At 43.8% G+C, this 24,525-nt stretch overlaps 2 protein-coding genes across 6 annotated transcripts in view; both read left to right on the forward strand.

Annotated features, from left to right (window-relative positions):
* The window catches only part of LOC130706872 (ATP-dependent RNA helicase DDX24-like), a 13,975-nt gene extending 3,734 nt beyond the window's left edge, over nt 1-10,241 (forward strand). Inside the window, exons 4-9 of one of the 2 annotated variants that reach the window (XM_057539542.1) lie at nt 3,940-4,509; nt 5,588-5,741; nt 6,001-6,516; nt 8,523-8,598; nt 9,743-9,765; nt 10,128-10,241. In XM_057539542.1, coding sequence (XP_057395525.1) covers nt 3,940-4,509; nt 5,588-5,741; nt 6,001-6,516; nt 8,523-8,598; nt 9,743-9,765; nt 10,128-10,131 — 1,343 coding nt within the window. In that variant the 3' untranslated portion in view covers nt 10,132-10,241. Of the gene's footprint in view, nt 1-3,939; nt 4,510-5,587; nt 5,742-6,000; nt 6,517-8,522; nt 8,921-9,742; nt 9,766-10,127 lie in introns of those variants that run through there. The other variant, XM_057539543.1, reaches the window with a different exon arrangement.
* The window catches only part of LOC130706873 (cyclin-Y-like protein 1), a 46,227-nt gene continuing 31,827 nt past the window's right edge, over nt 10,126-24,525 (forward strand). Inside the window, exons 1-2 of one of the 4 annotated variants that reach the window (XM_057539545.1) lie at nt 10,133-10,249; nt 10,644-10,793. In XM_057539545.1, coding sequence (XP_057395528.1) covers nt 10,177-10,249; nt 10,644-10,793 — 223 coding nt within the window. In that variant the 5' untranslated portion in view covers nt 10,133-10,176. Of the gene's footprint in view, nt 10,250-10,643; nt 10,794-20,644; nt 20,989-24,525 lie in introns of those variants that run through there. The other 3 variants (XM_057539547.1, XM_057539544.1, XM_057539548.1) reach the window with 3 other exon arrangements.

Below are 24,525 nucleotides of genomic sequence, written 5' to 3' on the forward strand. Positions count from 1 at the left end.
TGGCTCAGAATATTATCTGTAGCCCTCGAGAAGGAACTAAAGGTCCTTAGCTATGCTTATTGACTAAACTATTATGATTTGGTCTTGTTGGACTGCTTTCCTTTGCTTCTGCATTTTCTCACTTCTCTGATTAAACTTATTCTTTGGCTGAAGTTTTTCCACAGACAAAGGCAGGCAGAGGACATGGGGGGTGAGGACCATAGGGTCCTGCTGCATTTCAGAGCTAGACCATGTAGACCAGCGGTCCCCAACCTTTTTGGCACCAGGGACCGGTTTTGTGGAAGACAGTTTTTCCACGGAAGGGGGTGGGTGGTGGTTTCAGGATGATTCAAGTGCATTACATTTATTGTGCACTTTATTTCTATTACTGTTAGTTACATTGTAATATGTAATGAAATAATCATACAGTTCACCATAATGTTGACGGGAGGCTGAGCTCAGGGAGTAATTTGAGCAATGGGGAGCGGCTGTAAATACAGATGAAGCTTCGCTAACTCGCCGGCCGCTCACCTCCTGCTGTGCGGCCTGGTTCCTAACAGGCCACAGACCGCTTCGGGTCCGTGGCCTGGGGGTTGGGGACCCCTGATCTAGACACTCTGTGCCTTGGATTTCTGGAAGAGTGGTCAGGAAACTTGAGGTGAGGTCCTGTATAAGAATCATAAAGATGGAAGAGGGAGGAAACCCCAGGAAAGGGGGATGGAGGTAACAGTAATAGCTTAGAACATTTATTTAACATTTAAAATACGTCACGTCCTGTGTTACATGCATGAACTCAGTTTCTCAAAACCACCCTGAGGTAGGTTCCGTTATTATTCCCATCTTAGTGAAGAGGAAACTCGGCCTCACAGAGGGTAGACAGTGTCCCTAAAACTGCCCCACTGAAAAGTGGTAGTGCTTGAATAGTTCTAGACTAGGTCTATGCTCTGTTAAGCATTCGGCTACACTACTTTGGTATGTGCAGAGAGGCCTGGAAGTCTGTTTCCGGAAGGCAGAGGAGAGATGTGAGCCACTGTGGCTAGAGATTGACATTTGGATTTATACCACAGCTCCTATCAGGCTATTTCTATGGAATGCTGTGAATCCACAGGTCCAAGTCTCCAAGACTTTTGGGGCTGTGGGCAAACTGCTGCCAATGCAGATAATGAATATATCCATCACCCCCAAAAGATGTTTGGGCCCCTTAATAATCCCTCCTTCCCTACCTAGGCTCCCCTCCTTGTTCATCCCCAGGTAACCTCTGATAGTCTTTCTATCGCTATCAATTAGTTTGCATTTTCCAGAATTTTAAAATGGAATCATACAATATGTATTTTGGGGAGGGAGAGTGTCTGCTCTTTAAACTCAGCATACTTTGAGATTCAAAGCCATGTTACTGCAAATACCAATGGTTCGTTTCTTTTTATTGATGAGTAGTATTCCACTGTATGGATAGAGTGCAGTTTGTTTATCTGTTGATGGATATAGTTCTGTTCTTCCTAGTTGTGGGCATTTACAAGTAAAACTATCATAAATATTGATGTATCAGTCTTTGTATGGATATATGCTTTGATTCCTGTTGGGTAAATACCTAGGTGTGGAATGGCTAGGTCTTATGGTAAATGTAACTTTTTAGGAGTTTTCCAAAGTGATTGTACCATTTTACATAATCACCAGGTTATGAGAGTTCAGATTGGTCCATGTCCTTGCCAGTACTTGGTGTGGTCAGTCTTTAATTTGATTTAGACTTTAAAAATTTTAGTGATATTTCCTTGTGGCTTTCATTGGTATTTCCCTAGTGACTCCTTGAGCGGTGTCTTTTCCAGTGCCTAATTGTATCCATGTTATCTTCTTTGGTGGTGTCTGTTTAGTTCTTTTGCCCATGTTTTAACCGGGTTGTGGTTTTCCTATTATTGAATTCATAATATATTCTAGATACACCTCCTTTATCAGATATGTGATGTGCATTGTTTTCTCCCAGTCTGTGGCTTCTTTCTTCATTCTCCTTACAGTGTCTTTCGAAGAGCAGGAGTTATTTATTTTTTTAATTTTTATTTATTTATTTATTTATGGCTGTGTTGGGTCTTCGTTTCTGTGCCAGGGCTTTCTCTAGTTGCGGCAAGTGGGGGCCACTCTTCATCGCATTGTGCGGGCCTCTCACTATCGCGGCCTCTCTTGTTGCGGAGCTCAGGCTCCAGACGCGCAGGCTCAGTAATTGTGGCTCACGGGCCTAGTTGCTCCGCGGCCTGTAGGATCTTCCCAGACCAGGGCCCGAACCCGTGTCCCCGGCATTGGCAGGCAGATTCTCAACCACTGCGCCACCAGGGAAGCCCAGGAGTTATTTATTTTGATGAAGTTTAAATGATCACTTTTTCTTTTACAGATGTGCTTACCTAAGAATCCTTTGCCTAACACAAGATCACAAAGATTTTCTCCTATATTTTCTTGTAGAAGTGTTACTAGTTTTAGGTTCTGTGTTTCAGTCTGATCCTTCCTGTGTTAACTTTTATGGGGAGAAATACAGATCAAAGGTTTGGTTTTGTTTTGCATGTGGCTATCTAATTATTCCAGCACCGTTTGTTGAAAAACTACTCTTTCTCCACTGAATTGCCTTTGCATCTTTTTTGAAAATCAGTGACCGTATAGGTGTGGGTCTATTTCTGGAGTCTTTTCTTTGCCATTGATCTATTTGTCTATCTTTACTGTTTTCCCAATACGTCACTATGTTGGATACAGTAGCTTTAGAATAAGTCTTAAAATCAGGTAGTATAAGTCCTCCAGTTTTGTCTTTTTAAAAGTTATTTTGGCTATTCTAGGCCCTTGGCGTTTCAAGGTGAATTTTAAAGTCAGTTTTTCAATTTCTACAAAAAAGTCAGCTGGTATTCGGATTGGGATTGCATTGGTTATAGAGCCAACTGAGGACATGACATCTGGACAATATAGAATCTTCCAGTCCATGAATGTGGTATAGCTCTCCATTTTTTTAGGTCTTCAGTTTTTCTTAGCTGCGCTTTGTAGTTTTCAGTGTATGCACATCTATTAGATTTATCCTTAAGTATTTCATATTTTCAATGCTTTTGTAAATGGTAATTTAAGATTTCCTATTTCTGATGCTAATAAATAGAAATCTGCATTTTTGTATATTGATCTTGTATCCTGCAACTTGGTACCATCAACTGGTTTCTTCAAGATTATATAGGATTTTCTTCAAAGATGACTATTCATCCAGTCTGGCTGCCTTTTGTTTATTTTTGTCTTATGTGTTGCACCGGCTAAAACTCCAGTACAGTTGGAATTGAAGTGCTATAGTGGGCATCATTGCTTGATCACTTATTTGCTTCTGCTTGAGGCATTTTAATTTTGGAACCACTTTAAATTCTCAGCTTGAAGTGTTTTGTTTTGTTTATTTGTTTTTGTCCACACAGATGGTGTGAATACTTGGGCTCCATATACGTTCAAAGGCTAGTTTGAAAATGTTCAAGCATAGACAGAAGTTTTAAAGTTTTCTCGAAAACTAAGAAAATTTTCTTTTACTCCCTCCTTCCCCACCAGGGAAAGGTTTTGGGAAAGTATTATATAGATTTTCATTCCTTACCCTTCAATTTTGTGTTCCTTCACAAGAGCAACAAACACACACACACACACACATACACAACTTGCCCATCTCTATAGGGTTTCATTGTTTGGACATTTGTCTGTAGTTTATTGGTGACCTCAGCCCGCAATGCCAGTCTGTCAGACTTTTCCTCAGACTCCTAATTACAGGTGCCCTCTGGTTGCAGAGCTGTAGGGGTACCGTACCTGTGTAGGGTAGAAGGAGCTTTGGATTGGTCAGGGTGGCACTTGGCTATGTCAGGGTCCCTCATTCCGTGTAAAGGATAGAACCTCAGGCAAAAGTGTGTACATCTGTTGATTGACACTGTTTTTGTTTGTTTTTTGTTTGTTTTTTGTTGTTCTTCTAAGGAAGTGGGAAAACTCTTGCCTTTGCCATTCCAATGATTCATGCGGTGCTGCAGTGGCAGGTGAAGAAGAAGCCTATCCCAGCTCTAAGAAACACAGGAGCACCACTTGGGAAGACCAGTAATGAGGCTGGAGTTGAGACAGGATCACCAGGCAGGGCTGGAACTGAGTCTGGAGCTTTGCCTGCTGAGATTGGAATTGAGGGTGAAGCACTGCCCAGTGAGGCTGGAGCGAAGGCTAGAGCACCACGCAGCCAGGCAAGAGCCAAGATTGGAGCTACAGTCTCAAACCAGGTGCTGCCCTCCTGTGATGATGATGATGATGATGATGATGATGATGATGATGATGATGCCGGTGAAGGACCTTCTTCCCTGATCAGGGAGACGCCCATTCCCAAACAGGATGAAAACAAGGAGGACAAGCTTGATGAAGAGCAGACTAGAAAGTTCAAACAAGAATTGGGTGGCAGAATTGCACATCCAAGGCGTCCTTTGCTTGGACTGGTTCTGACTCCCACTCGAGAGCTAGCCGTTCAAGTCAAACAACACATTGATGCTGTGGCCAAGTTTACAGGTGAGGTTTAATTCCGTTTAATAAATGTTGCCTGAAAGGATTCCAGTAGCTGGGGTGGCAGAGGTGAATCAGCTGTGCCCGCCCTCTAGAGGGAACCTTTCTCTTCTGCCAGAGAATTAAGCCCGACAGAAAACTGTTTGAGTGACACATTCTTTATTCTCCCAAGGATAACACATAGCTAATGCTATTCTAGCTGCATAGGAAATTGGTTAACTTACTGGATACAGTAGATACTTGGGGCAGTGTTTGGCAAACCACTGTTTGGGTTTCTTTTTTTTTTTTTTGTAAATAAAGTGCTGCCACACCCACTTATTTACATATGTCTATGGTCACTTTTGCATCACCAATGCAGAGTGGAATAGAGGTAGTAATTGTACAGAGACCATTTAGCCCACAGGGCCCAAAATGTTTACTGTTGGAAAAGTTTGCTGACTCCTGCCTTAGGGCATTAGAACTTAACTTTTTCAGGGAATTCTTTGGGAAAGGCTGCAGAGTCGGGGTTTCAATTTTGTAGTAAAAGGAGCAGTTACTTATCAAGCTCTGACTGTGTATTACAAGGCACTTTACTAAACACTTTGCTTGCATGATCCTTTGTGTTCCTTCCATACTGGCTACCTTACGAAGTCCTCCACTAGAGAGGAGAAGAGAACACTAGCCATCAGAGGAGATTCAGTTTAATTTTAATTGAGGGGCATGGACAGGAAGGAACTCCTAGGGGAGGTGTGTCACAGCTACAAGTTACATCTTTCCCAGCACTGTGGTGCACCACTGCTCATTTTTTCCAGAGCTTTGGATGTCACCATGCCTGGGTTCAAATCCAGCCCTACTGGTGTGGTTGGAGGGGAAAGAGTAGAAAAAAATGAGGTTGGGGAAATAGTCAGGGCCTAGATCATAGAAGACCTGGTAAGCCCTCTAGCAATGGCATCAACAGGGCAAGCCAGCTCTTAGCACCCCCCTGGAGAGGGGAGCTGTGCTGGTGACTGGCAGCCTTTACTAATCTGGGGGCGCCTGTGTCGGCGTTGGAAGAACTGAGCAATTAGTCTGAATAACAGTGTCCCTTTTGTTTTGTGTACCATAGGCATTAAAACTGCTATTTTGGTTGGTGGAATGTCCACACAGAAACAGCAGAGGATGCTGAACCGTCAGCCTGAGATTGTGATTGCCACTCCAGGCCGGCTGTGGGAGCTAGTTAAAGAAAAGCACCCTCATTTGAGCAACCTTCGGCAGCTCAGGTGAGAAACAGTACCTCCCCCTTGCCCCCACCCCCTGTTCTGAAGCGGACCTGAGGTGACATGGTACAGTGTGCAGTGCCTTCTCCCTGTTACAAAGTGCCATGGTGTGGTACTAGCCAGACTTGGGCCTTTAGAAAACCGAGCATGTGTGAGGGAGATTGGTTGAGGGCCCTGGGGGTGGTGGGGTGGTAGAGTATGCTGTGGATGACTCCTCTTACCTGCTGCTAACCAGGTGATGTGGGTCTGTCTGGATCCGTAGGTGCCTGGTGGTCGATGAGGCTGACCGCATGGTTGAGAAAGGCCACTTTGCTGAGCTCTCAAAGCTGCTAGAGATGCTCAGTGATTCCCAGTACAACCCAAAGAGACAGACACTTGTTTTTTCGGCCACGCTGACCCTGGTACATCAAGCTCCTGCTCGAATCCTTCACAAGAAGCACGCTAAGAAAATTGACAAAACTGCCAAACTTGACCTCCTCATGCAGAAGATTGGCATGAGGGGCAAGCCCAAGGTCATCGACCTTACAAGAAAGGAGGCCACGGTAGAGACACTTACAAAGACCAAGATCCATTGTGAGACTGATGAGAAAGACTTATATCTGTACTACTTCCTGATGCAGTATGCAGGCCGCACCTTAGTGTTTGCCAACAGTATCTCCTGCATCAAACGCCTCTCTGGGCTCCTCAAAGTCCTGGATATCATGCCACTGACCCTACATGCCTGCATGCACCAGAAGCAGAGGCTCAGAAACCTGGAGCAGTTTGCCCATCTGGAGGAGTAAGTCAGGCCTGCGCACAGATTAGCCATTGGGTCTAGGTCACCAGGATGGTGGGAAGCTACCTTCTCTCGTGGGAGCCTTATCGGTAGAAGGTAGCCTTTTTTTTTTTGCACAGCGTGAGGCAGGCTTACTCTCATCTAGTACATTTGGTTGCTGGGAATGCCCAACAGAAACTTCTTTAATAATGAGTAATGGTGACAATAATACCTATTATTATTGAACACTTAATAACAGATTAAGTATTGTGCTTGCATTTTAGATACATTATTACATTCATTCACTTGGAACATCCTTGAGAAGAAGAATAGAGTCATGGTTAAGAGCACAGACTGGAAGCGGACTGCTTGAGATCAAATCCTGGCTGTGTCACTTCTAGCTGGTCAGATTACTTTGTGTTTCAGTTTTCTCATAATCAGTATAATAATAGAAGTTATGGCAGAGGGTTGTTCTGAGGAGTAAGTGAACTTATGCATTTGAAGTGTTCGGAACAGTGCTTGGCACATGGTATGAGCTTGCTAAATGTTAGCTTTAATACTTACCACTTGTCATTATTCTTATTTTATAGATTAAAAAAAGTAAGGTTTAGAAAAGCACTTAAGCTTGCCCAAGGTTTCTCAGCTTGGAAGTGGTAGAGCTGGGCCTCAGACCAGCCTGTCAGACTGCGGAGCTCACGCTGTCGTGTCCATCTGCTCTTGGGCCAGAGTGATGGTCAGGCAGGCAGCACGGGGCAGATTGTCAAAATGAGGGCCTGGGAAGCTGGGCTTTAAATTGGCTTCTGCCTACATTGTTTTGTCAGGTTACCGGTTACAGATGAGTTTCAAGAACAAGTGGTTCACTTCCCTCTGAATGTTAGTAAGTAGAGTTAGTGGTTCATTGGATCAGGAGTTGGCAAACGATAGCCCATGGGCCAGATCTGGCTTGTTGCCTGTTTTTATAAGTAAAGTTTTATCGGAACACAGCGAGGCCTATTTATGTATCGTCTATAGCTGTTTTTGTGCTATAATGGCAGAGTTGAGTAGTTTCAACAGACGTCACCCACAAAGCCAAAAATAGTTTACCCTCTGGCCCTTGACAGAAAAAGTTTGCTGACCTTGACTTAGAGCGGTGGTTTAATATTTTACAAACTTTAGTTTGCATCATATTCCACAGCCCTATCTCAGAGATACAGGAAGTGGGGACCCTGAAGGGCCTAAAATCTTAAGTTTTTAAGACATACGTCAGGTGCTTTTGACTCCCCTCAAACTACACATACATTAAGAAACATCACCCAGTACATATTACTGAGTGCTTGCTGTGAACCTGGCACTGTTCTAGGGGCTGGTAATAGAATAGTGAGTAGTACAAAGTCCCTGCTGTCATGGAGTTTACATCCCAGGGGAGGGAGGTAATAAACTGAGAAGTAAGTATGCAGTTCGTCAAGTGGTGCTAAGTGCTAAGAAGTAAAGTTGTATAGGGAGTTGTGCAGACTGTGGGTGTGTGGTCTGGGAGGCTTTTCTCATAAGGTGAGATTTGAGCAGAGAGTAGAAGAAAGTAAGGAAATGTGAATATCTGAGGAAGACCTTTATGGCCTAAGGTGCACTAAGTGCACAGGCTGGGAGGCAAGAGCAGGTTTGGCATGTTTGAGGAAGAGCGAGGAGAGCAAGGACGCCTGTGTGACTGGAGGGAATTAAGTGGGAGGGTGATAGGAGATGAGGTCACCGACCTAGAGTATGGCCCCATTTAATGCACTTGAGGTAGTCTTTATTATTGCAGAGTGTGTGGCTTGTCGATTGCGGCCAGTGAAACCCAGGTTTGGATCCTGGCTCCACAACTGAACAGCCATATATATACCTTGGGAAGTTAATCTCTCTGAGCCTCAGCTTCTTTATCTGTCAAAGGGACATATGTAATAGTATTGTCTCGTAGAGTGTTTGTAAGGATTGTTGTGTTTAGAGTACTCAGTGGTAAGAATTTGATAAATGATAGCCGTTAGTTATTATTAATGAGCTTTCTCTCTCCACCACAGTTGTGTTCTCCTGGCAACAGATGTGGCAGCTCGGGGCCTGGATATTCCTAAAGTCCAGCATGTCATCCATTACCAGGTAGGGACATCAGGGAATTTGTAGGCATCTCCCAACATTGAGTGGGGAATTTTTAAAGCAAGGGTTGAGGGAGGAGGAATTGTTGGTCCCAAGGCCTCACGCAACAGAGAATACCACGAGCATCTAGTGACCAACTGGCTGCTGCCACTTTTGGAACACTGTGGTGAGAGTTATTCTCCAAAACCTCTTGACACTGTCTGATGTCAAATATCTGATAGCCCCTTTCTTTTTGAGTTGGGCAGGCTACTTAGTATTGGCAGGTTAGAGTCTTAGTTTCTTCCATGAAATGGGCATCATAAGTTTAGCATGTAAAATGATTACCCTGCTTGTAGAGAAATAAAAGAGTGTGGTAATTAAGTCCTGCCTGGACTTAAATCCCAGCTGTGTACCCTTGAGCAAGTTATTTAGTGTCTTTGTGCCTCAATTTTTTCATTTGTTAAATGGCAGTTATTACAGTATCGACTTCTTAAGTTCTTATTAAGGTGAAATAAGTTATTACGTGTGAGGAGTTTAGAAAGCCAGGTGGCACTTCCTAAATGTTAGCTGCTGTTGATCCTGACATTAATATCAGCACATGTACCTGGTAAAGATTAGCATAGAGTGGTGGTTAGGCCTATGGGCTCCGGGACCACACTTCCAGTGTTTGAATGCTTCTTGGCTGCTGCTTAGTGGGTGAGCTTTTGGCATGTGACTTAGTATGTCTGGTTTCAGTGTCATCATTTGTAAATTGGGAGTAATAACGCTACCTACGCCATAGGGTAATCACCGAATTAAACGAGCTAATGCTGACGGATCGCATAAATAAATAAAGTAAAATAAAGACTCTTCACTGCATAATGACCGAGGGATCAATCCTAGACGAAGATATAACAATTGTAAATATTTATGCCCCCAACATAGGGGCAACTCACTACATAAGGCAAATGCTAAGGGCCATGAAAGGGGAAGCTGACAGTAACACAGTCACAGTAGGGGACGTTAACACCCAGCTGGCGTCCTCAGCAGCCTCACTACCTGCAGAACTTCTGACACTGCTCTTCCTTCCCAGACAGTGACCTCGCAGGGTAGGCAGGGCCGTAGGAGGTGGGGGAGGGGAGAGAGCAACAGGACTCCACTCACTGTATCCCTCTCTGCTTCCATCCAGGGCTGCTGTCACTGTGACCAGAGGTGAGTGTGCTGGGAAGGGGCTTGAGCCCACCTTTACCAGGAGACTTTGGGAACCTCCAGTCTTGTATCAACCCAGGTCACTCTGAAGCCCTAAGACTTAGGCTGGGTGGGCAGTGGGCGGGGCAGAGATGGATTATTAGACGTGAACAGGATTCTGGAGATCAGGGAGCCAAGTAAAGTCATTATTAACTTTAAAAGCTGTGGTCTGTGCAGATTTGGGGGGCAGGCTGGAAGTGCCCGCAGGCTCCTGTAGGACAGAGGACAAGTCTGGGGCAACAGAGAGGTGCCCCTGCCCTCCCCCCGCCAGTCCATCATAAATCAGGCAGAGCACTTCTGATTTTCACACTCTGTTTCTCGGAAAGATAGTGGTGTCCTTGGCTCTGCACCTAGTGTTCCCACACTGCCTCCAAGATGTCAGCTAAAGCCATAGAGAGCGGGGGAGGAGATGCCATTGACCCCTTCCGGCCGGAATCCCCCTCTGATGGTGAGTGCCCTAGGGAAGCTCCAGAGGGCGGGGTGGCCCAGGGCTTGGGGTACCTGAACCAGGGCGGAGGGGATCTGGGTTCTGGCCTGGAGCTGCCACCAGGTGCACTGTGCCCCATCAGGTCTCTAACCTCCTGGGCCTCACACTCCTGCTCTGTGAAGTCTGGAACCTGCCAGCTCCGCGTTGGTGCTGGGTCTCCCTCTCTCTGTCTTCTCCTTGGGTTCACCTCCAAGCATCTTTGTCACCTCTTAGCACAGCTGCCATTGAGGTCCCCTCCCAACATCAGAGTTCTTGGGAGTTTCGGGAGATGGTGGAGGGCACCGTGTGGGGCCTCTGGTCCCTCAGCTGCCCACCCTGCTGGGAGCTCCCCCACCTCTTTTTTTTGTTTTTCCAGAGGAGGATGAACCTTCCCAGTCATCCAACCAGGCCTCTGATGGTTCTCCTGGCAAGCCACCACAGGGGCCACCCCAGGGGCCAGATGGATCTGGCTCTGACCCCAGAGACCCACCCAAGGATGGAGGCAGCAATTTCTCCCGTAAAGCAGGTAACTGATCCCTGACCATCAATCCACGGGCCCTCACCCAACTCCCCACTGCTTAATTCAGCCTTCTGAGTTGTCAGTGTCAGGCCCACGTTCCTGATAGAATCGCTCTGACACTCACATTGTCAGAAAAAGGGCACAGTATACATGAGAGATGAAATAAATGACGCTCTAGAATCAGAGGAGCCACACTTCAGGACTTGGCTCTGCCTCTGACTTGCTGAGTGACCCAGAACCAGTCACTTGCCCTCTCTGGGCCTTGAATGGTTTGCTTTTAAGCACAGTGTAGGATGAGGTCCCTCTTAGGGCTTTCCCAGAGCCAGGTCATATTCTGTTAGGAGGGACGGAGGTGCTGCTCAGGCTCCAGGGCAGCCGGCAGGCGCAGGCTCAGGCTCAGGCACGGCTCCTTGCCGGTTAAGTCCACTGGCCGTGCCCGACCTTTTGGCCCCATAGCACTCAAGGCGGGTGAGTACCATTTCTCCATTTTCCCTCCTCCCGTGATGCCCCAGGGCCTGGTTGTTAAAGTCCACCCAGGACACACCCTCGCAGAGCAGTGTCACGTGTAAGGGTGGGGCTAGCCTGGGGCCAGGGCAGCAAAAGACACAGGCTTTTTGTTTTATTTTGGGGGGCGGGGCCCATAGAATACACACAGCATTAAATTTACCAAGGTAACCATTTGTCAGCATGCAGTTCAGTACTGTTGACTATATTCGCATTACCATGCAGCCAACCTCCAGAACTCTCTTCATCTGCCCAAAGTGAAACTCTGTACACATTAAACATTAACTACCCATGTCCTCCTGCCCCCAGGTCCTGGCAACCACAGTTCCTTCTGGCTCTAAAAATTTGACTAATCTAATCTAAATTCCACGGAGGTGGTATCATACCGTGTTTGTCTTTTTGTGACTAGTTTATTGTACTTAGCATAACGTTCCCAAGGTTCACCTGTCTGTCAGAACTTGCTGTGTAAGGCTGAATGATATTCTATTGTGTGTATATACCACATGGTGATCATCCATTCATCCGTTGATGGACACTTGGGTTGCTTCCGCCTCTTGGCAATTGTGATCAATGCTGCTGTGAACACGGGGGTGCAAATATCTCTTCAAGACCCCGCTTTCCATTTCTTTGGATATATATCCAGAAATGGGATTGCTGGATCATATGGTTTTCTATTTTTAATTTTCTCAGGAACTGCCGTACATTTTCCATAGAGGTGATAGTGACTAGGGTGGCAGTGGTGGAGCCAGAGACAGATTGGAGTCATGCAGCCACAAGCCAAGGATTGTTGGCAACCCCTAGACAATGATGCTAGAAAGAGGCAAGGAAGGATCCTCCCCTAGAGCTTTCAGAGAGAGCCTGGCCCTGCCTACACCTTGATTTTGGACTTCTGACCTCCAGAACTGTGAGGGACCATGAGAGAATCAACACAGTTTGTGGTAGTTGGTTACAGCAGCCTCAGGAAACTAATATGGGCAGACCTCATTTTATCGTACTTTGCAGATACTGCGTTTTTTACAAGTTGAAGGTTTGTAGCAACCTAGCATTGGCAGATATTGGTTCACATTTTTAGCAATAAAGTATTTTTAAATTAAGGTATACTCCTTGTCTTTTTAAACAAAAGGCTATTGCACATTTAGTAGACTAGAGTATAGTATAAACATAACTTTTATATGCAGTGGAAACCAAAAACTTCACGTGATATTCGCTTTCTTGCGGTGGTCTGGAACCGACCCCTCAGTATCTCTGAGGTGTCCCTGGACAGAGCTTGAAAATCCCATTGTGGTTGAAGGCTGCATTAGAGTCAGAGTCTATACAAGGAGGAGGTGGGAGTCTCTAGGGGGGTGCTGGACATTGGTAATAGAAAGGGGGCAGTTTCTGTTAGTGACAGGGTCTAGGGCAGCACCGTCCAATACACCTTTCTGCGGTGGTAAGCATGCTCTCTGCGTGATCCAGTATGGTAGCCACTAGCCACATGCGACTATCGAGTCCCTGAAATGTGGGCCGTGGGACTGAGGACCTGAGTTTTAAATTTTATTTCATTTTAATTAACTAAGATTTAAATAGCACACATGGCTAGTGGTTCCTATAGTGGCCAGCATGGGCCTAGTGTATGACCTTGGGTGTGTGTGGCAGAGAGTTCAAGATCTTTGGAAGTGAGGCATGAGAACTTCAAGGCCAGTTTGTTGGAAATATCATCTGTGCAGAAACGGAAACCCTCAAGACAGGTCAGGGGTACTGATGGAGAGAGAGGTGATGGTGAGCCATGAGCTGCAAACTTCAAGAAATGACTGCAGGTCTGAGCCTGATTTCGTACCTTCTCTCCCTTGCCTGGGACCAAGGCTCCTCTTTGTGGGGAGCTGGCTGAGCTCACTCCTGCAACTCCTGAAATCTCTGGAACTCCTGGTCCCAGCTGCCCCAGCACCCCAGTCCCTGCCCCTGTCATATGTCCCTGCCAGCCCCAAGAGCTCTCAGCAATTCAACATGGTCCAGGCATGCTCTGCCCCGTGGTGCCAGGGGCTTCAGCCACAAGGCAGGATACACACAAGGAGCAGGGTGACTTCTCTATTTTTTTTTTTTAATTTTTGTATTTTATTTTATTTATTTTTTTTATACAGCAGGTTCTTCTTAGTTATCCATTTTATACATATTAGTGTATACATGTCACTCCCAGTCTCCCAATTCATCCCACCAGAACACCCCCCCACCACTCTCCCCCCCTTGTTCTCTACACTTGTATCTCTATTTCTGCCCTGCAAACTGGTTTTTCGAGGTTCCACATATATGCGTTAATATACGATATTTGTTTTTCTCTTTCTGACTTAACTTCACTCTGTATGACAGACTCTGTATGACGTAGATCCATCCACGTCACTACAAATGACCCAATTTCGTTCCTGTTTATGGTTGAGTAATATTCTATTGTATATATGTACCACATCTTCTTTATCCATTCGTCTGCTGATGGGTATTTAGGTTGCTTCCATATCCTGCCTATTGTAAATAGTGCTGCAGTGAACATTGGGGTGCATGTGTCTTTTTGAATTACGGTTTTCTGTGGGTATATGCCCAGTAGTGGGACTGCTGGGTCATGTGGTAATTCTATTTTTCGTTTTTTTAGGAACCTCCATACTGTTCTCCATAGCGGCTGTATCAATTTACATTCCCACCAACAGTGCAAGAGAGTTCTCTCTCCTCCACACCCTCTCCAGCATTTGTTGTTTGTAGATTTTCTGAGGATGCCCATTCTGACCGGCGTAAGGTGATACCTCAATGTAGTTTTGATTGCATGTCTCTAATAATTAGTGATGTTGAGCAGCTTTTCATGTGCTTCTTGGCCATCTGTATGTCTTCTTTGGAGAAATGTCTATTTAGGTCTTCTGCCCATTTTTTGATTGGGTTGTTTGTTTTTTGTTAATATTGAGCTGCATGAGCTGTTTATATATTTTGGAGATTAATCATTTGTCCGTTGATTCATTTGCAAATATTTTCTCCCATTCTGAGGGTTGTCTTTTCGTCTTGTTTGTAGTTTCCTTTGCTGTGCAAAACTTTTAAGTTTCATTAGGTCCTATTTGTTTATTTTTGTTTTTATTTCCATTACTCTAGGAGGTGGACCAAAAAAGATCTTGCTGTGATTTATGTCAAAGAGTGTTCTTCCTATGTCTCCTCGAAGAGTTTTATAGTGTCCGGTCTTACATTTAGGTCTCTAATCCATTTTGAGTTTATTTTTGTGTATGGTGTTAGGGAGTGTTCTAATTTCATTCTTTTACAAGTAGCTGTCCAGTTTTCCCAGCACCACTTATTGAAGAGACTGTCTTTTCTCCATTTTATATCCTTGCCTCCTTTGTCATAGATTAGTTGACCATAGGTGTGTGGGTTTATCTCTGGGCTTTCTATCCTGTTCCATTGATCTATATTTCTGGTTTTGTGCCAGTACCATATTGTCTTGATTACTGTAGCTTTGTAGTATAGTCTGAAGTAAGGGAGTCTGATTCCTCCAGCTCTGTTTTTTTCCCTCAAGACTGCTTTGGCTATTTGGGGTCTTTTGTGTCTCCTACAAGTTTTCAGGTTTTTTGTTCTAGTTCTGTAAATAATGCCACTGGTATTTTGATAGGGATTGCATTGAATCTGTAGATTGCTTTGGGTAGTATAGTCATTTTCACCATATTGATTCTTCCAATCCAAGAACATGGTATATCTCTCCATCTGTTTGTGTCATCTTTGATTTCTTTCATCAGTGTCTTATAGTTTTGTGAGTACAGGTCTTTTGTCTCCCTAGGTAGGTTTATTCCTAGGTATTTTACTCTTTTTGTTGCAATGGTGAATGGGATTGTTTCCTTAATTTCTCTTTCTGATCTTTCATTGTTAGTGTATAGGAATGCAAGAGATTTCTGTGCATTAATTTTGTATCCTGCAACTTTACCAAATTCATTGATTAGCTCTAGCAGTTTTCTGGTGGCAGTTTTAGGATTCTCTATGTATAGTATCATGTCATCCGCAAACAGTGACAGTTTTATTTCTTCTTTTCCAATTTGTATTCCTTTTATTTCTTTTTCTTCTCTGATTGCCGCGGCTAGGACTTCCAGAACTATGTTGAATAATAGTGGTGAGAGTGGACATCCTTGTCTCGTTCCTGATCTTAGAGGAAATGCTTCCAGCTTTTCACCATTGAGAATGATGTTTGCTGTGGGTTTTTCATATATGGCCTTTATTATGTTGAGGTAGGTTCCCTCTATGCCCACTTTCTGGAGAGTTTTTATCATAAATGGGTGTTGAATTTTGTCAAAAGCTTTTTCTGCATCTATTGAGATGATCATATGGTTTTTATTCTTCAATTTGTTAATATGGTGTATCACATTGACTGATTTGCGTATATTGAAGAATCCTTGCATCCCTGGGATAAGTCCCACTTGATCGTGGTGTATGATCCTTTTAATGTGTTGTTGGATTCTGTTTGCTAGTATTTTGTTGAGGATTTTTGCATCTATATTCATCAGTGATATTGGTCTGTAATTTTCTTTTTTTGTAGTGTCTTTGTCTGGTTTTGGTATCAGGGTGATGGTGGCCTCATAGAATGAGTTTGGGAGTGTTCCTTCCTCTGCAATTTTTTGGAAGAGTTTGAGAAGGATGGGTGTTAGCTCTTCTCTAAATGTTTGATAGAATTCACCTGTGAAGCCATCTGGTCCTGGACTTTTGTTTGTTGGACGATTTTTAATCACAGTTTCAATTTCATTACTTGTGATTGGTCTGTTCATATTTTCTGTTTCTTCCTGATTCAGTCTTGGAAGGTTATACCTTTCTAAGAATTTGTCCATTTCTTCCAGGTTGTCCATTTTATTGGCATAAAGTTGCCTGTAGTAGTCTCTTAGGATGTTTTGTATTTCTGCAGTGTCTGTTGTAACTTCTCCTTTTTCATTTCTGATTTTATTGATTTGAGTCCTCTCCCTCTTTTTCTTGATGAGTCTGGCTAATGGCTTATCAATTTTGTTTATCTTCTCAAAGAACCAACTTTTAGTTTTATTGATCTTTGCTATTGTTTTCTTTGTTTCTATTTCATTTATTTCTGCTCTGATCTTTATGATTTCTTTCCTTCTGCTAACTTTGGGTTTTGTTTGTTCTTCTTTCTCTAGTTTCTTTAGGTGTAAGGTTAGATTGTTTACTTGAGATTTTTCTTGTTTCTTTAGGTAGGCTTGTATAGCTATAAACTTCCCTCTTAGAACCGCTTTTGCTGCATCCCATAGGTTTTGGGTTGTCGTGTTTTCATTGTCATTTGTCTCTAGGTATTTTTTTATTTCCTGTTTGATTTCTTCAGTGATCTCTTGGTTATTTAGTAACGTATTGTTTAGCCTCCATGTGTTTGTCTTTTTTATGTTTTTTTCCCTGTAATTCATTTCTAATCTCATAGCGCTGTGGTCAGAAAAGATGCTTGATATGATTTCAATTTTCTTAAATTTACTGAGGCTTGATTTGTGACCCAAGATGTGATCTATCCTGGAGAATGTTCCGTGCGCACTTGAGAAGAACGTGTAATCTGCCGTTTTTGGATGGAATGTCCTATAGATATCAATTAAATCTCTCTGGTCTATTGTGTCATTTAAAGCTTCTGTTTCCTTATTTATTTTCATTTTGGATGATCTGTCTATTGGTGTAAGTGAGGTGTTAAAGTCCCCCACTATTATTGTGTTACTGTCGATTTCCTCTTTTATAGCTGTTAGCAGTTGCCTTATGTATTGAGGTGCTCCTATGTTGGGTGCATATATATTTATAATTGTTATATCTTCTTCTTGGATTGATCCCTGGATCATTATGTAGTGTCCTTCCTTGTCTCTTGTAACATTCTTTATTTTAAAGTCTATTTTATCTGATATGAGTATAGCTACTCCAGCTTTCTTTTGATTTCCATTTGCATGGAATATCTTTTTCCATCCCCTCACTTTCAGTCTGTGTGTGTCCCTAGGTCTGAAGTGGGTCTCTTGTAGACAGCATATATATGGGTCTTGTTTTTGTATCCATTCAGCCAGTCTATGTCTTTTGGTTGGGGCATTTAATCCATTCACGTTTAAGGTAATTATCGATATGTATGTTCCTATGACCATTTTCTTAATTGTTTTGGGTTTGTTTTTGTAGGTCCTTTTCTTCTCTTGTGTTTCCCACTTAGAGAAGTTCCTTTAGCATTTGTTGTAGAGCTGGTTTGGTGGTGCTGAATTCTCTTAGCTTTTGCTTGTCTGTAAAGCTTTTGATTTCTCCATCAAATCTAAATGAGATCCTTGCCGGGTAGAGTAATCTTGGTTGTAGGTTCTTCCCTTTCATCACTTTAAGTATATCATGCCACTCCCTTCTGGCTTGCAGAGTTTCTGCTGAGAAATCAGCTGTTAACCTTATGGGAGTTCCCTTGTATGTTATTTGTCGTTTTTCCCTTGCTGCTTTCAGTAATTTTTCTTTGTCTTTAATTTTTGCCACTTTGATTACTATGTGTCTCGGCGTGTTTCTCCTTGGGTTTATTCTGTATGGGACTCTCTGCGCTTCCTGGACTTGGGTGGCTATTTCCTTTCCCATGTTAGGGAAGTTTTCGACTATAATCTCTTCAAATATTTTCTCTGGTCCTTTCTCTCTCTCTTTTCCTTCTGGGACCCCTATAATGCGAATGTTGTTGCGTTTAATGTTGTCCCAGAGGTCTCTTAAGCTGTCTTCATTTCTTTTCATTCTTTTTTCTTTAGTCTGTTCCGCAGCAGTGAATTCCACCATTCTGTCTTCCAGGTCACTTATGCGTTCTTCTGCCTCAGTTATTCTGCTATTGATTCCTTGTAGTGTAGTTTTCATTTCAGTTATTGTATTGGTCATCTCTGTTTGTTTGTTCTTTAATTCTTCTAGGTCTTTGTTAATCATTTCTTGCATCTTCTCAATCTTTGCCTCCATTCTTATTCCGAGGTCCTGGATCATCTTCACTATCATTATTCTGAATTCTTTTTCTGGAAGGTTGCCTATCTCCACTTCATTTAGTTGTTTTTCTGGGGTTTTTTCTTGTTCCTTCATCTGGTACATAGCCCTCTGCCTTTTCATCTTCTCTGTCTTTCTGTAACTGTGGTTTTTGGTCCACAGGCTGCAGGATTGTAGTTTTTCTTGCTTCTGTTGTCTGCCCTCTGGTGGTTGAGGCTATCTAAGAGGCTTGATGGGAGGCTCTGGTGGTGGGTAGAGCTCTCATTTACCAGTTTTATTTTACATAGGATGCCTCATTTACTAAAACCATAGATTCCAAGTTGCTCCATGAAAAATGTGATATTCTTAGCTGTCAACATTAGGGAATTTCCCCAATCACATTTTTAAATTGATTTAATGTGTTATTTTTGAAAACATAAGTTGGGATATCACAAAATGGACTTAGCCTGCAGAGGCTTACTTTCAACCAGAGAGCTCCATTTCCGTGTTCCGCTTAAGAGAACCCAAAATGATCTTCCTTCCCAAACCTCTTCCTTTTCCTGCACTATCTAAGAAAAAGTAACCACACTCTACATAGTTCCCTAAGCCAGAACCCTAGCAGCCATTTTTGCTTCTCTTTTCCCCTTCCTGCTCCATATCTAGTCACTGAGCACTTCTATTCTACCTCCCAAATGACCTCAGATCCTTTCCCTCCACTCCAATCTCTGCCACTGCCTTTAGTTTGAACCCTCACTCCTCTCTTAGATGAATATAAAGTCTCTTAATGGGTTTTGTTGCTTCCATCAGTCCTACTTATTCTCAAGCGTGACCTCACTACAAACCACCTGATAGTGACTCCTTAACTTCACAACATTCAATGGCTCTCAGGTTTCTGGGAAGAAAACCAAGCTCTTTACCCCAGCATCTACTTGGGGTTAATAGATCTAGGTTTGAATTTCAGGTTTAAGTACTTTGCAGCAGTGTGACCTCAGACTATTGGGCTTTCTAAGCCTTTGTTTTCTCACCGTGCCTGAGGTCACTGAGGGCAGGACTATTTTTCACACACGGGTGCCTGGCATGTAGGAGGGACTAATCAATGTGGCATGAAGGGAAAGTATTTTAAAATCCACATCAAAAAATTGTTCCTCCTTAAAAAAAGAAAATCCTGATACACTATGCCACTTCCAACCAAATTTGACTTCTACCTTTATTTTCTGATGATCACAATAAGGTGCCTTTGGGGATCCACACAATCAGGGATCAAATCCTGGCCACACCCCTGAGCAATCATGTGACCTTGGGAATGTTACTTAGCTTCTGTAAAATCTGTAAAATGAAGGTTTCTGAGGATTTTGTTCCCGAGGGTTAAATGAGTACCTCACTTGGAACGGGGGCGGGCGCATAGTGTTTGCCAAATGTTAACTATCGTTATCATCTTCATCAAATCAAGACCGTGGTACTTCACTTTGTGACTCTCAAGTTTGTATGAGAAAATCGTGCTTTATGCGTTGTTGTTGGCTAAAGTAGGGAAACCTGGAAACTCCTGCCGTGGAAGAGAGAGACAGGCGAGAAAAGCGAGTTGCTGAATCCCAGCGCCTCAGAGGTGGTAGGGAGGAGTTCGGTACCTAATTTACTGATGAGGAAGTGGAGGGGTGACGTGTCCTCGAGTCTCATTCAAGACACAGCCACAGCTCTTTATTGAGAGTAGGACCAGGGCCCCGGGGGTTGCTATGGTTAAACTGTAGGCGGAAACTAACAGTCTTTGGAAGGCAAGACCGGAGGAGCATTCAGTTATAAAAAACGGTCAAAAATTGGGGTGAAACTAAGTTCGTTGAGCAATACATCAAATGAGTCAACTGTCGACCCGGTGAAACCGAGTTGCTAACTGAACTGGCATTTTAGGAATAGGGGCTTTCTACAGAGCCCACTGACTCAGGACGGCTTCGATTAACAAACTCCCACGGCGCTTCCCGCAGGACTGGAAAGCTTGGAGTGCGAGAGATGAATGGAAACCAGAGTCCGGGGCGTGCCGCTCGGGGGGCGGGGCAGCCGCGGGCGGGGGCGGGGCATTGTGAGTCACATGCCTGTGCTCTGAGGGAACTCTGGTCGTGATTGGTCCGTCGTAACCAGGTGACCGAAGGACACATTCCGGTAGGCAAGGGCCGGCCGGGCTAGCTACTTTCAGTCGGGCAGGCGGTGGCGGAAGGAGGAGGAGTTCCGGCTGCGCTCTCTCCCTGCAGTGGCTGCGTGTCTCAGCGCTTGTCTGGTTCACACCCATTTTAAATAAGCCGGTCTGGTCACAGCCCTCACAGACTAGTTGGCTCCGGGGAGGCGGCGGCGGCGGCGGCGGGGGTGCGGCCGCCCCTGCCCGGGGCCCGGCGGCTGGGCGGACAGGAGAGCGGCGGGCGAAGTCGCGTCTGCATGTGCGGCACAGCCCCGGCATAGCCCGGGGCTGCCAGTGCCCGCCGCGCCATTGTTGGGGGAGGGGGCGGCTTCTGAGCTCGGCGGAGTCGGGGGACGAGCGGAGGCAGCGGCGGCGAGGAGTGAAGGCGCCCCATGGGGAACTCTCTGTCTTGTTGCCTGTCCCCCAATGCCAGCCCCAAGTTGGGCCGGCGCAGGGGGTCAGCGGAGCCGGACTGTGAGTCTGAGGTCTACAAGGCGGCGGCTGGGAACGCGGTGGCAGTAGCTCCGGCGGCGGCTACCGTGGAACCCGCCGAGTTGGATTTCGCAGGTGGCGAAGGCCACCACCTGCAGCACATCAGCGACCGGGAGATGCCCGAAGGTAAGAAGCGGCTGGTGCGCCTCACCCCTCGCGGGGTAGGCGCCATCTGCTCTCGGGCTTACCTCTGGCCTCCGCCGCCCCCAGGGTCCCCCGGGAGGGAGACGCCGCCTAGGGTTCCTTCTTGCCCGGAGTTGGCTCTCCCAGGGCTGGGCACCGGGGACGAAGGCTGGCTCTGCTTGGCGTCCCCACCCCTTATTCTTTACCAGTCGCGTCCGGCCAGTCTCCTTCCCTCTTCCCTACCCGAATGCCCAATTCTTTCCCCCGTTCCCATTTCCCAGCCCGGCCTGAGACCCTCCAATCCGCAGCCCTTCCTGTTCGTGGTTCTATTTAACATCTCGTGGGACTTAGCAGAGACTTTCTGGTGTATTCTCTCTTTTCTTAATGAAAACTTAAATACTCTAACTTCGGCGTATCCATCCCGTCTCCCTATCCAGATGGTACCTAAGCGAAGGAACTAGGTAAGGGCCTGATGATAGACTTCTGTTCGTTAAGGTAGTTGATACTCGAGACAATTAAGACAAACATTAGAGGATTTGTCATTTAAATTCAAAATAGAGATGGACAGAGTCAGTGTGGTGTTCTTAACTAAAATTCTTTGGATTTTAATGTTTTCAGTCGCCCTGATAGAAGCTACTTTATCCCTTCTAACTATAATTTGAACACGATAGGAAAGAAAATGGTGGGAGAGGGGCTTAAAATAACTGGGAACGGTGTGAAACGTTACTGCCACGGCTGCAGAGAATAGTTGTTGGGTTTTTTTTCTTTACCAAAGGAGACCCCATGGAGTTCTGATTACTTTTAAATTCCCACCTTGACACAAGTATGTCTTCAGCTGCACAGCCTTAACCGACTTCTTTTGCACGTTGCCTGTTGTAAGGGAGGGGTGAGGTGGTTCCTGAGACTGCTGGACAGAAGTTTCAAAGGAGAAAAAACAGATTCAGATTGTCATTTGTGATATAAAGGTTTGGGAGTTAACACACCACATCCATCCTGCAGAAAAATGTCTCCATGGCTCCCTCCTCCGCCCCCCCCCCCCCCCCCCGCCCAGTAGAATACTATTCAACTTTAAGAATGTTCAGGTAAAAGTTCTGAAGACTAAGTGGCTGGGGGTGGGTGTTGTCGGGGAGGAGAGGAGAGAGAGAAGAGAGGAAATGTTTGATTTTTGCCTCTAGAATTTTGGAAAGGGATGGCTCTAGGTTAAAAAAAAAAATTCTGGGTAGCATAGTGGCACTTTAATAAAGACTGTTCTTGGAAGTATAAAACATTGTATCATAAAGATGTTAAAGCCCCACTGGCCCATTTGTTTCATTGAAATGCCAGAGATTATTTCATTATTTCATAGACGAAATGTCTTACAGCTCTTCTATTTAAATTTTAGTTGGGTTTATTTAATTTCTTTAAAAGTTAGAATAATTAAGCCTGTGGATTCACCCTTATGATGGACGTGGCTTTGTAAGTGGAAAGTACTCCCTTTTCAGAATAGTTAGATATTGTGAAAGAATGAACACATTATGTGAATTAATTGTAGCTTTAAACACAAAGCATGTAAGTACTTGTGAAAACTGCTCTGCTTGTTGGTATAAGGTAAGCCTCTAAATGATTTTTAAAAACAGTTAGTAGTTGGCTAGTGTAGGATGAGAGACGAAAATTGGACCTTTATAGGATTCTTTTCAGATTTACAATGCATTTTCTTGTGTATTTCACTTGGCCCTTCCATCTACAAATAAGGCCCGTATATATTCTCCCTCTGTTGCCGATGAAGTAGCCAAGACTTGGAGATCTGAAATGACTGTGTAACACAGCTACTGAACAGAAGAGACAGACTTGGGAGGTGGTAGATATGCCAAATTCAGTTCTTGGGATGCTTAAGAAACTGTTTAGAGTGCACCTTATATTTTATAATTTATCCATAAGTTAGGCCTATCTCAGCATACTCCAGTTTTGATTATTGCCATTCCAGTTTATTGTACACAACTCAGAAGCAACATTTACCTCTCCATTCTCTGTCTGTACATACATTGCAATGGATATGAATAAAAGTAGAAGTCATGAAATAGCCTAAATTTATCAGTCAGGTAAACACGTTGATATAATTTAAAGAGTTTGTTCTGGTGAAATCCAATTGAAGCCGAGAATGCCCTGGACAGAGGGACATTAGGGGAAGCTGGTAAGCGGGCAGGTAAGGTACTAAGCATTTAGCATATGACTATGTATGATAAGGAAGGAGTGCTAAATCAGGAACTGGAAAAATAGAGTTCATGAGTACAGAATTTACTTTTTTATGTTTAACATGATTGTTAAAATTTCATTTCAATTTGTCTTTTTTGGGGGGGCATTCAATAAAGTGATAAGAGAAACCTCAATTTCAGCATTTGCCTATTAATTAAGTTTCCATAGAAACAAGGTCAGAACACCAAATATAAAGTACAGGCACATTGGAAGTTTGCTCTTAATGTCTTTATTTCAGACAATTTTGTATCAGTTTCCCTGGAAACTGAGAAATACCTACTCAGATATAAAACATTTTGGCTTTTCTACAGGGAAGAATTATTTGGTTACTTAGAGAAAATCGTACATAAATGATGCTCTGTCTTGTTCTTCAGAAACACTGGAGAAGAACATGATTTCTTCAAGCCATCTCAAAAAAGTAACTCCTAAGAACGTAGTATAGATTTCAGATAGACTCAAAAGAATTTTTTACTACTTTGTCTTTAACAGTATATCTAATATAACTGATGGTAGTGTCATAATAGAAAATAAGATGCTACGGTCCTGTTATCTGATTTTATGTTTATTCATCAACTTTTCATACAGCCTTTATGTTCTGACCTTAGGAGCTTTGCTAATTTTCTGGTGAAAGGTGCTCTCTCAAGTGACCCCTACCTCCCATCCCCCTGAAGAGTGGGTAGGGAAGGAATTGGCAATATGATGTGGAAAAACCTCTGAGCAACAGATCTTTCCTTTTTTTGGTGACAGTATTAATAAACGTTTGATGTAAAAGATTTAGAAAACACAGAAAAGTCCTTCACTCACACTCAGAATATCCAGAATTTTTATTAATATTTTGGTGTTGATTCTTTCTGAACCTTTTGTATGCATATAAACATAGCACTGTGTTTATTTTACAAAGATGGGATTGTTCTTTATGTGCCACTTTGTAACTTTTTGTTATAAACAAAAGTAACGACATGAAGCTCCTGGAACTGTGCTGACACCTAGAGAGTGCTCCAGGGTGATGTATTTCCATGCAACTGCGCACAGCTCTACAGCCTGCCTTTTACCAACTGTTTACTGTGCCATCGAATGGTTGGAGCATAATTCATTTACCCAGCCTTTATGGTTGAGCATCTTTTATAATCCCATTCTAATGCTTTATTCAGGGGACACAGATAAAAACGGATGCATTGTATTGATACTTCCCTATAGCATTCTGATTGTACACTTTGTCTTACGACTTAATTAAATTCATAGGGTGAGTCATTTTGTAGTAAAGGTATTTTTTAATGTCTGAAACATTTATATTAACATATTTCCATA

This window comes from Balaenoptera acutorostrata, unplaced genomic scaffold (genome assembly GCF_949987535.1).
Source record: "Balaenoptera acutorostrata unplaced genomic scaffold, mBalAcu1.1 scaffold_606, whole genome shotgun sequence".
In the NCBI taxonomy this organism is placed as follows: Eukaryota; Metazoa; Chordata; class Mammalia; order Artiodactyla; family Balaenopteridae; genus Balaenoptera; species Balaenoptera acutorostrata.